The 13,832-nt window shown below is 37.5% G+C and overlaps 1 protein-coding gene across 1 annotated transcript in view; it reads left to right on the top strand.

Annotated features, from left to right (window-relative positions):
* Positions 1-13,832, top strand: part of DMD (dystrophin) — a 2,084,073-nt gene that overhangs the window by 1,721,620 nt on the left and 348,621 nt on the right. The window contains 1 exon segment of the mRNA NM_001003343.1: positions 6,173-6,329. Coding sequence (NP_001003343.1) covers positions 6,173-6,329 — 157 coding nt within the window.

Here is a 13,832-nt window from a genome sequence, read left to right as displayed (position 1 = left end):
TGGGTTATCACATAATCTGTCCTGGAGTATGTTCTATGTATACTTGAAAAGAATCTGTATTCCCCTCTTCTGGGGTAGAATGTTCTGTATGTATCTGTTAAGTCCATCTGGTCTAATGTGTCATTCAAAGCCACTGATTCCTTATTGACTTTCTGTCTGGCTAATCTATCCAAGCCCTAAATGAGCCAATGAGGTAGAGTCAAAGAAGTCCTGGACCCACATTTGGGTGACCTACTTTCTCTTCTGGTTCTGTTACCAACCACGTAGCCTATGATCTTGAGCACATCACTTAACTGATTCAGACTTCAATATCCTGCCTTACTGAAATGAGGAGATTTAACCAGAGACATGGATGGTCTTCAATTTCCCTAGCAATTCTACTGACCTATTCTTTTTAATTCTGTAGTTTTTTTATGAACCTAGGCAAATTATCAAAACTTTCTACATTGGTTTACTTATATTTAAATGGAACTGGTTAAGTTCAAAGATATGGTGTAAGACAAAGTAAATAAGATGTCTTGGAGAGAAAAGAATACTTTAATTGAAATTGCAGGGTACCATCTCATAATTTAATTCAAGGAAAGTATATGCCATCTGTTCCATACGCATTATCACATCACATTTTATCCAAAAGGTATAAGGAAAAAGTAAATACTCAGTGATAGTTGAGTGCCACTAGACAAAACAAAACACTAACTCTTTTAAGTGGCAGAAAAATAAAGTAAAACATTTTTACTTGCATGCATACATACACATGTGCACATTCTCTCTCTCTCTCTCTCTCTCTCTCTCTCTCTCACACACACACACACACACACACACACAGAGTTATTGATGGCATTATCCGACATCAAAATTGTGACTAGTCAAAGAAAGTGTTTCTCATTCTAAAATATTCCATTTCCATAACCTTGCATCTTTAATTTTGAAAATATTAATAATTTGGGAAGTAGCCTGGGGAATTTTTTTCTGTAAGAAATAGATTTTCAGATTTCAATTCAATTTGTCACCAGAGTATATTTTCCAGAGTATCGTATATACTATTAACCATGAGAAGCACATATGTTGTCAACACAATTTCAGCAGAATTTACATTCTGTGAGGTTTTCATACTTCGGAGAAAAATTTATAAATGTTATATGCCAATACTCACTTTTATGGAATTCTGAATGCTAATTTGAGAGACAAGACTACCAACATTATGTAGTCCAGAACAGCAATGAAACTCTTAGAGAGTGATCAGTATTAAAACTTAAAATAGCTTAGAGATTTTTCTATGATGGAGAATAAACAAAGAGGAAAAGGAGGCACAGTCTTTCTACTTTTGAGGGAAAAAATGCAACTTAGACATTGACTATTTCTGACCTCCTTTCTCTTACTCTTGGAATGTTAATTATGTTTGAAAGTTGGAGTTCATGGCCCAGATGGACCAAAAAAAAAAAGTTTACTTCTCTTTGAGTTTAATTCTCTCTCTTTATTTAAAGCCCCCAAAGCTCCCATTTTATGTCTATGATTCCTTATTACTTCTGCATTCTTTTTTTTAAGATTTTTAATTTATTTATTCATGAAAGACACAGAAAGAAAGGCAGAGACACAGGCAGAGGGAGAAGCAGGCTCCTTGCAGGGAACCTGGTGTGGGACTCGATCCCAGGACCCTGGGATCACACCATGAGTCAAAGGCAGATGCTCAACCACTGAGCTACCCAGGTGCCCTTACTTCTGCATTCTTACCTCCTCTTTCTATATGCTTAAATGCTATCTTATTACACAAGGGTACCCAGGAATATATATGAGTACATTGTTAGTTTTCTAAAGAGAGTCAAAGTGAAAACTGCTTTCAAAGTAACACATTTTGCTTTAAGAATATGTGCCTTTCAGAGTCAAGCTCTAATAAGGATTTCAAATGAGACATCAACCCAATCATACCTGAAATATCTGTGTTTTAGAGATCTAACCATCGTCAGTAGCCTGTTGCAATTCTTAGCACCCTGACACTAAAGAGTTCCTTAAAGACAAGCATTGTATCCCAACACACCTAAAGGTTCTGCATTTTACCTAAACCTTACAAATTGTAGAAATGATCTGCTTATTAAAGATCAACACTTGCCTTGTTAAAAGCTAGTAGCCCCTCAGCTCTTGTCTTCGCTAATAAAGATTAATAGAAAATAGATAGGAGCTAAGTATGCCCCTTCTAAACCTCCACGTTTATTTTCCTTTGAGTGGGTAGGGGTAGATGGAGTAAATTTGCCAATCAGCAGGAAGGCTTTTTGCTCAGGAATCCAAAAGCATTTGCTGAAAACAACTAAGGTTAAGAATTTTCTCACATAAGGAAAATCTGCAACTTCCACTTCCCATGTCTAAATAGGACAGTTCAAGTTATGTGCTTCAGCGCAGTCTTTAAACATTTGCATCCCAGCTCCCACAACTGCAAAACAAGAGGGTTGAACAGAAATCTCTAAGGTTCCTTCCAGCCCTAAAGGCCTATGATAAAACCAGGAGGGGAGAAAAAGAGTCATTACAAACAGAAACATTTTCTGGAGAGATATTCCCAATATAAACATAGGTTAATCATTTGGAAATATTTGGTATATGATCTCGAAAATAAAAATAAGGCAGCTCCTTCCAACAACTGCATTAGAAATGTGTCTTGAAGACACTTTACAAGCTTAGCATAGCCAAAGAAAATGTTTTTGGAGCTCATGGTACTTTATTACGTTTAGATCGCCTTCAAAATCATGTCCTTGACAAATGCCACCTTTGCCCTTTGGAGACCGATCAGTAATGTTTAGGACATACAGGAAATACTTTAAGAAATTCTTTCATAAAGAATAGTCCTCAAGTTCACCCACTGAGTTGTGAAGGTTTTTGTTAAAAGTACAGAAAGTCAGGGATCCCTGGGTGGCTCAGCAGTTTAGCACCTGCCTTTGGCCCAGGGCGTGATCCTGGAGTCCTGGGATCAAGTCCCGCATCGGGCTCTTTGGATGGAGCCCACTTCTCCCTCTGCCTGTATCTCTGCCTCCGTGTGTGTGTGTGTGTGTGTGTGTGTGTGTGTGTGTCTCATGAATAAATAAATAAAGTATTTTTTTTAAGTACAGAAAGTCTGGAGGCAGGACCTGAGAGTCTGTACCTAAAACAAGCTATTCGCACGTTTCTTATGCACACTGAGTTGAAGAACCATGGCTTCAGATTGAATATCTTTGTAAGCATGGGTTTCAATCAGGGGCCTTTCTCTGTACTGCCTTTTCCTCTCCCACCCTTACCCAGTATCCTTTGTCCTTTATGAACCTTTTACTTACGTTCTTTTCTTAAAATTTTTATTTATTTATTTATTCATGAGAGACACAGAGAGGCAGAGACACAGGCAGAGGGAGAAGCAGCCTCCATGCAGGGAGCCCGATGTGGGACTCGATCCCAGGACCCAGGATCACTACCTGAGCTGAAGGCAGATGCTCAACCACTGAGCCACCCAGGTGCCCCTGCTTAGGTTCTTGTTCACCACTCTCATGTGTTAGCAAGGAAAAGAAATAGTCATTTGATATGGAGTTAAGGTTCCGAAACATTCCAAAGTGTTATCTAACTCCATCCTCCAGATCCATGAGAGCCTTTTGTCAGCCGATGTCCTGGATCCTTCTGCTCCTCTATTAACTCTGTGGACTGTCCCGCCTCCCTGGCTCTTAACAATCTCCCAGTCTCCTGCTCTGAGGTTTCTCTTAGATCCTTTAGAACTGAATTCCCTGGGTCTCAGAGCTCTTTTTTTCTCTTAGGGACACAAAGGGTTTCATTGACCTGGTAATGATTAGTCAGCACCGGTTCACCTAGACTCGGGGTTCTAGCAGTGCCTTGTGTGAATGAAGCCACAGCTGGACGCCTCACCATAGGCAGCCTGCCCCTCAGCATCTTTATCCTCCTCCAGACCTCTCCACCACAGGGATATTTTGTTTCCTCGACCCAAGAGAGGGTGACCAAGCATTAGGCATCTCTACATTTTTCCTTATCTTTCACTCTCTCTACTGCCAAAGACTTATGGGGACTTAGTGGCACTCAAAACTTCTTAATTTAACCAGAGCCTTTTCTCCCATGTGCTGCTTCTGCACATCTGGACCGTGCCTCTCTCTGCCTACCTTCCCACATGTCCTGCTTGATATCCTCGCTCACCCTTGAGGGAACCACGCTGCAAATTCCAGACACCCCAGGGAATCCCTGTAACCAGTAGGCATCACGTGCCATTAAACAGCTAACATCTTGCATAGGGAATTCTCACTTGGGCTTATCATGGGAAAGTGATAAGTGAAAGAGAAAGGGAACTGAAACAGCAAAGAAGGGACCTCTACACTCTATGCGGTCTGCGCTATTATATTTAATTTGTGGTGTTTATGGTATTTCCGGATTCCTTTATTAGATAATAATGCCCTTTGAAGTCTCGAATGGTTTAATTCCTCTGATGAAATGCTTTCCGTTTTTCTGGACATAACGTTTATATTGCTCATAATAGAAAGACAGTTCTGACTGTTTGGAGAAGTAGAAAGCCGAAGGAATAAATCAGCTCTAAATCTACCTCCGAGGGCTACACTAGTTTCATCTCAGAATTTTTTTCATGCATAGTCAAATGTATATACAAATACACAGACATACATGAAGGTTTTAGAAAATAGATTATAGACATTTTTGTAACTTGATTTCTCACTTAGCAACTGACAGGGCGATCTCCATATCCCTAAATATTTGCTGACATCATCACACCGAACAGTGCATAGGATTCATAAGATTCAAACACTGCATTGTATGAATTCATTATTATATGTGTAACCGATTCCCTAGTGTATATTTCAGTTCTTTCTACCTTGTGTCAATCATAAGCAATTCTAGAAGTAACATCTTTCTACCTACATCTTTGTATGATTTTCCAGTTACTTCTTTAGTAAAATTTTTTATTTATTTAAGCTTATGGGTCATTGTATTTGCACGTTTTAAAGACTAGTAAGTATCACCCTTCAGAAAGAAAATGATCCCTCGGAAAGTTTGGAACAGTTTATTTCCAGCACTTAGGCGCAATTTGGTGATTCTGTTTGACTAAGTCCAGCAGGAGAATTGTATTTGAAATGTCAGGCGAAGCTACCCAACAGCAAAGGGAAATGTCATTCTACTTGGTCGTTTGACACTTCAATCTTTGCAGCACTAGAGACTATATTACATTTATGTTATAGGCAGCATTAATTTTTATGAATTAATTCGTAATTGCTGATGATATGTGAGTAATGCAGCATAATTCTCGATTTACCTGAGGATAGAGCTTTGCTCACACTCCACGTTTCTTCTTTGCTTTCCGGATGATGATTTATTTGGTTAATTTAGCTTCTCATCCTCAAGTGAAATGTGGATTTTATAGCACAGATCATTCATTTGTATATTCTTAAATGGCTTCTACGGATTAACATGTTCTAAATACAGTTGATGGTAAAGCACTCATTCTCCTGCCTAAATTATTCATGTTTGGGGGAGGCTTTCAGGCAAATGTCTGATTTTACTTTTCCACGTGAGTTGTTGTCTCAGTACATTTTACACAAAGGAAACAAAGCGGAAAATGTTGGAACTTGGTGAAAACAAATCCCAGGTGCACACGAATAAAGAAGGGTAGAGGAAAAGGAGAAGCATATGGGAAGAGGAGCAGAAAGGAACAGATGCCAGATGGAAGGAGTCGATGGAAGAGGCTGCCTAGGGTGCAGAAATGGAAAAGTCAAAATGTGGGGAGAGACCTTTCCATTTCTCAAAGCAGGAAGAATTCCAGTACTAGCATGAGTCACTTGAAAACTGAGCGGTTTATATTAGTCACCGGGAGCCATTTTTTTCCTACCAGAAATATTAAGAATCATTGACTGCAACACTGTGGAAAAGCAATCCATTCCAGTGTATGTTTCATGCCAAAAGTCTCAGAATTCTGCATGAGGAAATACACATATGGCTAAACACTGTCTACCCTTGAAATTGCCATCAAAACGCCCCCATTATATATATGGCTCTCAAAAGCAGATAACTAGATTTTTACTGAAGACTGCTAGAGGATAGGTTTGTATATTATGGAAGTAACCAAACCAGTGTACCTTCAGTGGGATTGTTAGAATCATTCATGACCCTTCTAGATACTGTGACCTAGTTTGCTCCTGCTGCTTTTCAGGTCTCACTTGGAAGCCAGTTCTGACCAGTGGAAGCGTCTGCACCTTTCTCTTCAGGAACTTCTGGTATGGCTCCAGCTGAAAGATGATGAGTTAAGCCGGCAGGCACCCATTGGAGGAGACTTTCCAGCGGTGCAGAAGCAGAATGATGTACACAGGGTAGGACGTTTTTAATACTAGTGCCTTGCACAGAGTAAACATCTTTAGTGACTATTATTTTAGTGACTATTTTAAGATGCGTTTTGATTGAAATTAAGCTGATGAGAAAACTTCATTCCGCTAGTCCAAGGGTCAATTATAAATAATCCAAGCCATTGTTATTTTAAATGTCAAAAGCGTCCGCATGAATAATATCCTCTAAAAAGTTGCCCATCTCTTTTAGCAACTTTTAAAGACATTTTATTATGGAAAATATGAAACATCTACCAAATTGGACATAATCCTGTAATAAATAGCCATATACCCATCAAGACTTCAACAATTATAGCTCATGGCCAATCTTACTTCTTCTAGACCTCTAGCAGTCCTCTATTATTTTGAAATAAGTATCAGACATGGATCATTTAATTCATAAACAATTGATAAATTATCTCAAAAGATAAGGATCCACTCTTTCAAAGTGACCACATGACTACTATTATGCTTTTTAAATGTCAGTAATTTTATTCTAACAAATATCTGGGCAATTTTTAAATTTCCACTTTTAACATACATGTCTTAAATATCTTAATGTATTTCTCTTTAAATAAGAGGTTTTTTTAAAAAAAATAAGAGTTGAAACAAGGTTTACACATTGCATTTGGTTAGTTTGTCTCTTAAATACATTTTGTAAAAAACGTTTATTTTGAAATAATTATAGATTCACAGTGAGTGACAAAAATAGTAGTTTCCTTATACAATTTCACCCAGTTTGCTCTAACGGTTACATCTCATGTAACTATAGGACCATAAATATTGCCATTTCAACAGACACTATAAAAATGTGCAGTTACAGCACAACTCAATTCAGACCAATCACATTTCAAGTACTCAATATCCAGATGTGCCTAGTGGCTACCATATCAAGCAGTATAGTTCAACAGATTTGATCATATTCAGGTTTGACTTTTTTGATAAGACTACTTCATTGATGGTAGTGTATTCTTTCATCATCAGAAGGTATATATTGTCTTGTTTTCTCTTTTGAGTGTATGATTTTGGCAGCTATTCATTATCAATGACTAGGAGTTGAAATGTGGTAATTGTCTATTCCTATCATTTCTTCTTCATTAATTAGTCAGACTACTTCTGTGGAAAAAAAGAGGTCATTCATTCATCCACTATTTGGGCATCCAGTGTATAGTTCATATATGATAGGCAGGATTCTTTACCAGCCTTCAGGATAAAAGCTGTTCACTAGCATCCTCCAACAGTGATCAATTCTATCTCTCTCTCTCTCTCTCTCTCTCTCTCTCTCTCTCTCTCTCTCTCTCTCTTGCTCTTTCTTGTATTTCTGTTTTCTCTACTAGGCTCTGAGTGGAGAAGTCAAAGATTTGGTCTTGCTCACCTCCAAGACCCTAGTAGCTAGCAAAGTGTCTGGCATACATTACATACTGATAAGTGTTCTTGAAATGAGAACAAAAGGCACAAGAACAGAAATGAATAGCAAACCAAGTAAATGACTACCAAACAACAAAAGTTTGATAAAATGGTAACACTTTTGTATGTTCAACACTTAAAGAGAGATCTCTGTGGAGACACAGCCAAAGATGACATCTTGAAGAAAAGTCAAGGGTTTATACTAGTCCAGAAAATATAAAAGATTACTCAAAGGGAAGGGAATATGAAGAAAGATCCAGGAGTCTTTGCAAAAAAATTGCCAAGGAAACTGACAGTTTCTTTTTTAGCCACTCCCCTTCATAAAATTCAGAACATTAAATTAGCTTTGTGGTAGGGTGGAATATAATAGTGACATTTTTTAAATGTTCTTACTTTCAATAAATAGTCAAAACACTCTGGTGTATGTGTAGAAGAGCACCCATTGAGACAGAAGGGCATTTTAAATAGAAAGCATTATATGATATAAAGAAATGAGACAGAATTTCTACAAAAGGTGTAATTTTAGTCTAATTCTAGAAACCAAAGATGAATCATTGAACAAGTGCACTGGAAGTCAGGAGAGACTGCAGTTACATTCCTCCAAAAGTTAGATTGTGATTGCTAATTTGTCCATCAGCTGTAAGATGAGAAATTGGGTCCAAATAATTGCCACAGTCCCTGTTAGCCAGTATCTTGTTATAAATACTCCCTCAGTATCCCTGGTTATTGGAATGGTTACTTGCTAACAGTAGTAAAATGGTAGTACTTATTCTCAGTCCTTTTATGCAGGGATCTCATGACTAGAAACATGCTTTTGGGAGATGTTAATGCCAGAGTTGTGGGTAACATGTCCCAGATTGAAATTAATTAAGCCCTGCTTAACTAGTGTGCTTATTCAGATGCCCATCTCTTACGCTTCTTTGACTTATCAGGACTTCCAGCCCATTGGTAACTTTGGGTTCTAGATGTTAATTCCATTACTCCTCTATCTTCACTTCCTCTATCTTCACCTCCCTCCAAATCCAACTTAGATTCAATCATAAAACATTTTAGTAGCTCTTTCCCAAGACCCTAAGATCTTTTGCTTTTTTACCTTTTTGTGGCTACAATCTGCAAAACCCCAAAGCTTGGAAAATCTAACTAAATACTTTCTCCTGTCCAAACAACAACAGAGCAGACCAGTGTAGTCATTTTTTCAGGATGACAGGCCAAGCCTTTCTTTGACACGGCCAATATGTCACTGGGTCATTTGGCCTCCAAAATAGTTCTTGATTCTGTCTATTGCAGTCATCACCATAGTTACAGAAGACAATTTCTCCTAACCTTTCTGGATCTAATCTTGCTACCCTACAGTGCAGTCTTTACGTTTCAGCCAGAGTGATTTATGTAAAAACAGACATTGAATTATGTCAGTCCTTATCTTAGCACTCTTTAGTGGCTTCTCAATGCCATGGAGGAAAGACAATATCCTCAGCAAGGGCCCCAACCTTCTCTTTTCTTACTCCTCTTCCTTTTGCCCTCTGGATACTAATACACTGCCTTCTTTTGGTTTCTGCAGTTCCCTGTGTTCTTCATAGGTGGTGCTTGGAACACACTGGTCTTCTGTCTGAAGCCCCCTCTACCTACTCCCACCCCTTCATAATTTCCTGGTTAACATCTAATTATCCTATATATCTTGGCTCAGACATCGAGCAAGCTTTTCCCCATTGCCCACATTTGAGCAGATCTTCCTCTACATGCTCTCATATACTGTCTACTTTTCCTTCTGCAACTTAACATTCTTCGTCATCACATCTATGTGTAATTGTTTGATTCTTATCAATCACCTTCACTTAAACCGTGTGCTCCAAGAAGCCTTCTTTAAGGGAGAGGATTGTCATTTTTATACTGAGCACTTTGTAAAGTGCCTGGTACAGGTAGACACTAAATAGATAAACAAAGGAATTGGGGCACCTGGGTGGCTCAGTGGTTGACCATCTGCCTTTGGCTCAGATTGTGATCCTTGGGTATTGAGACTGGGTCCCACATGAGGCTCCCCACAGGGAACCTGCTTCTCCCTCTGCCTATGTCTTTGCCTCACTCTCTGTGTCTCTCATGAATAAATAAATAAAATCTTTAAAAAAAAAAAGAAAGAAAGGAACTAAGGAAGAAAGGGAAGAAGGGAAGGAGGAAGGCAAAAAAAAAAATCAATCAGTGATCTAATCTTAACCTTACTCATTCTCCTCTGGTTTACTAAGACCAAGAGAAGGGAAAGAAAGATGAAAGAGGGATGGTCCTTCCTAACTGCAGGATTTTTTGTTTATTTGCATCCATCAACTCAGCATCTATTCATACTGTGTAGAGCTGCTTTGATGCCCAGTTTTTACTTGCGGTTTGACCCAATGTTTTCACAAGCTTCTTTTTGTATCCCTAAGAAAAATTCTTGTCACAAAACACTTCCTCCCTCGAAGAACATCATCGCTCCAAAGTGTTGATGAGAGAACAGTTTAGCACCCTGTTTCCTCAGAGTTTTGTCACATTTATGCAGTAGCCCTTTTATAGTTGCAATGGAATGCCTGTCTAGTTAGTAATGTTCTTGCTGCCTATTGGCAAAAAGAACAAAGGAAAATCCTTGAAACCGGGTCTCTTTATCTGATCTTCTGAACTTGGGAAGAGAGAAAGGAAATATAATCAGCACAAAATTCTGTCAAGATCTAGTCTTTGACAGATTTTGTATTTGTAGACTTGTTTTACATTGCCACCTTTCTGAGATTATAAATTGTCTCGCTCTTTATGGGTTTCTTGATTCAAATACTGTTGACATAGAATGTTTAGTATCAAGATGGGTCACTTGTTATCATAAACTTGTCCTCCATGGATTTGATGTGTCACTTTTTTTTCAAATCCCCTGCTTACTATCTCTTGTAAATTATTAATACCCCTGGTTGTTGCTTTTTATGATAATTCAAATCTCATTAGAATGTCACAAATTGAAACTATAGGAAAGTATTTTTCACTTTTCTATAAGCCAGGATGTTTATAAAAGAGGTAATTTATATTTTCCTTGTATATCATTGCAGATTAATGATAACATTTTATAGCAAAATATCATGGGTCTTACACTCTTAAAGCAAAAATATATCGTCATTCTCAATCACTTTGATGGAGGGGTATATGGTTTTCTCATAGGTAAAATTCCAAAACAGGCCACACAGATAGTTAGGGACTGCAAGCTCACTCCCCAAAGCAATTTTCATGCCCATGGGAGTGGGTCTGTGTTCCCCAAACCAACTGGGCAGCATAACAACTGCTACTGGAATGGCTCTCAAGCCTAATTAATAAAATAATGCTCCATATGCAATGAAGTGTTATAAATAATTAAAGCTCAAATATGCCTTAGCAAATATAAACTGACCAATTTTTATATCTTTTGAATACATTATCCTGGCTTTTACGGTTCCTCATTACTTGCCTCACTAGACTGACTCGTTTTCAATTAGTGTGTATTATTCTGGTCCAGATATATTTTTAAAACTGACTTCCTTTGTTTTACTTGAGCAGTCACTAAAGTGATATTTATTACTTGTCTACTTCTGTGATTAACCTAGAGAGAGTTTTAAAGGAGCAAATCATAGTGGGAAATTTTTAAGGAGAACTGCAATAAACCATGAGCTTATTTAACTCCCTTCATCCTACCCCAAATCCAAATGGAGATTAGGTCTTGATTAGAAGAACACTGTAGGTAATGACTTTTTGTTTGCATTTGTACTAATGAAATTGTTTGTCATTAGGCTTTCATCTTTCAGTTTAAATATCTCTGTAATTCCTTCTCTGGAGACCCTTAAGGACACCTTCAAAGCTTCCTGAGATTTTCTGGTTAAGATTTAGATGGAAGTAATCAATACATACATTATTAAAACAGTGGACAGAAAGCCATTATTGCATGGATGCTGCTGACAAATGAAAAGGCTTGAATAAAGTAGTTTACTTCTTCATTTGTCAGGTCGTATATTATGCATGTTCGATTTCTTCAGAAGTCACCACAAAGTGAGAGAGAGGTTCAGAAATTCAATAAAATTATCCTGGAATCACATTGTTGATTATACATTTATTTAAGCTAATTCTGTTATCAATGCTGGCCTGCTTCCTTTGGGTACATTTTAGTATGTGTGTCAGCTTGATGAGTTCCCAGTGCTTTCTTTCCACATAAATAGAATATGTCTTTAGGTGCCATTTGTGAACGTTAAAATTCAAGTCAGATCTGTGTTAAAAAAAAATGCATTGTTCCTAAGCACCTCTGAAAAGCAACAAAAAGAGGTTGTGATAGGGTAATTCATTCTAACATTCAATGACCTGGCCTCTTAGAGTTTCTAAACAAGTTTGGTTCACCTGCAAATTCACTGTTACTTATATCTACTCCACGCTCTCTGCTTCGCTGTGTTGTTAGAGGAAATAGACAAATAGACATTTTTTTTTGCTCAACAAAGCCAAAAGTTTATTCTTTAAAAAGGTTAAGAAAATCGACAAACTCATGGCAAGACTGATAAAGGAAAAAAAAAACAGAAAATAAAATTTGACAATATCAGGTGGAGATGAGGAGAATATGGCTGCAGAGCTTACAGATGCTAAGATAATAAAACATCTCAAAAGTAACTTTTCACTAATAAACTTCACAATTTAAATAAAAAGTGCAAATTTCCTAAAAACAAAATATTTGGCTAAGTTGAGAAAAAAAATAGAAATCTGAATGTTACTTTGGAAATAGACATCTTTTTGATCTATCCTTCATCCCTAAATGGAGTAAGCTACTTTTGTATAAGTTTCATATATTATGCAGTCATATTTAGGATTGCTGAATGGAAAAGATTTTTAAATTATTTTTAGAACTACATTTCTAGACATTTGAGAGAGTCTTCTGAAAACTAGCTATATCATCAAAACTTGAGAATGGAGCCATCTAGGATTTTCCATTTTCCTTTAATGAGTATAATAAAATAAAATGTGAATAATTTACAAATTAACTTCCCTATCAAAGTCCTCTTTCTAACCTATTTCTAATCAAAATACTTTGCTCTCTTGAAAAATATTCTTAAAACAATATTCATATAGGACTTTGCCTTTACAGGACCCTTTTACACAGTCATTTAATTTCTTTTTTTTATTTTTATTTTTTAAATATTTTATTTCTTTATTCATTAGAGACAGAGAGAGAGGCAGAGATATAGGGAGAGGGAGAAGCAGGCCCCCTGTGGGGAGCACGATGCGAGACTTGATCCCAGGACCCCGGGATCACAACCTGAGCCGAAGGTAGACATTCAACCACTGAGCCACCCAGGTGCCCAACAGTCATTTAATTTCAAATGAACCCCTCTGATCATTTTCTGTGTTCTTCCTATTCCCTAAAAATTATTTTAGGAAAAACTGTACCATAATTCAGACTCCTAGAATATAGGATTCTCTCAGTGATTATTTATTGAGGGCCAGGGCTGAAGATACAGGAGTGAACAAAACGAGACTCTGCCCCCATGGACCTTCAGATTTTACTGAGTGAAATATCAAGTAAACGAATAAATTAACACATAAACTCCTATCAATTCAGTACTATAAAGAGAAAATAAACAAAACAGGAATAGAGAAAGAATGAGGGATAATGGCTTATCTGAGGAGGTTATATTTATACAAGCAAAGTTCTGAGTGAGTGAGCCAAGCAAAGACCTTGAGTGAAGAGTATTTTAGGCAGAAGGAGCAGCAAATGCAAAAGATGTAAGAACAGGTTTGCTGTGCTCAAGGAATAAGGAGATGGGCTAATGATACATTGTAGCAAGTGGCAAAGGCCAGATAATAATTGATGTTGTCTGCTACAGTTTGGAGTAGATTTTATTTTGTGCATAAAGATACACCACTGGGGAACTATAAACAGGGATGATGTGATCTGGTTTCCTGTGTCCTAAAGTTGTCTCTGGTTGCTCTATGGAGAATTGACAGTAGGAGGAGCAAAACTGAGACCAGGGAGAAAGTTAGGGGGGTGCTAAAGTCATTTAGGAAGGAGACAATGATGACTTGGCCTAGGGTGGAAATGATAGACATTGTGAAAAATTATTTGAC

This window comes from Canis lupus, chromosome X (genome assembly GCF_011100685.1).
Source record: "Canis lupus familiaris isolate Mischka breed German Shepherd chromosome X, alternate assembly UU_Cfam_GSD_1.0, whole genome shotgun sequence".
In the NCBI taxonomy this organism is placed as follows: Eukaryota; Metazoa; Chordata; class Mammalia; order Carnivora; family Canidae; genus Canis; species Canis lupus.
This window is presented reverse-complemented; position numbering and strand designations above follow the sequence as displayed.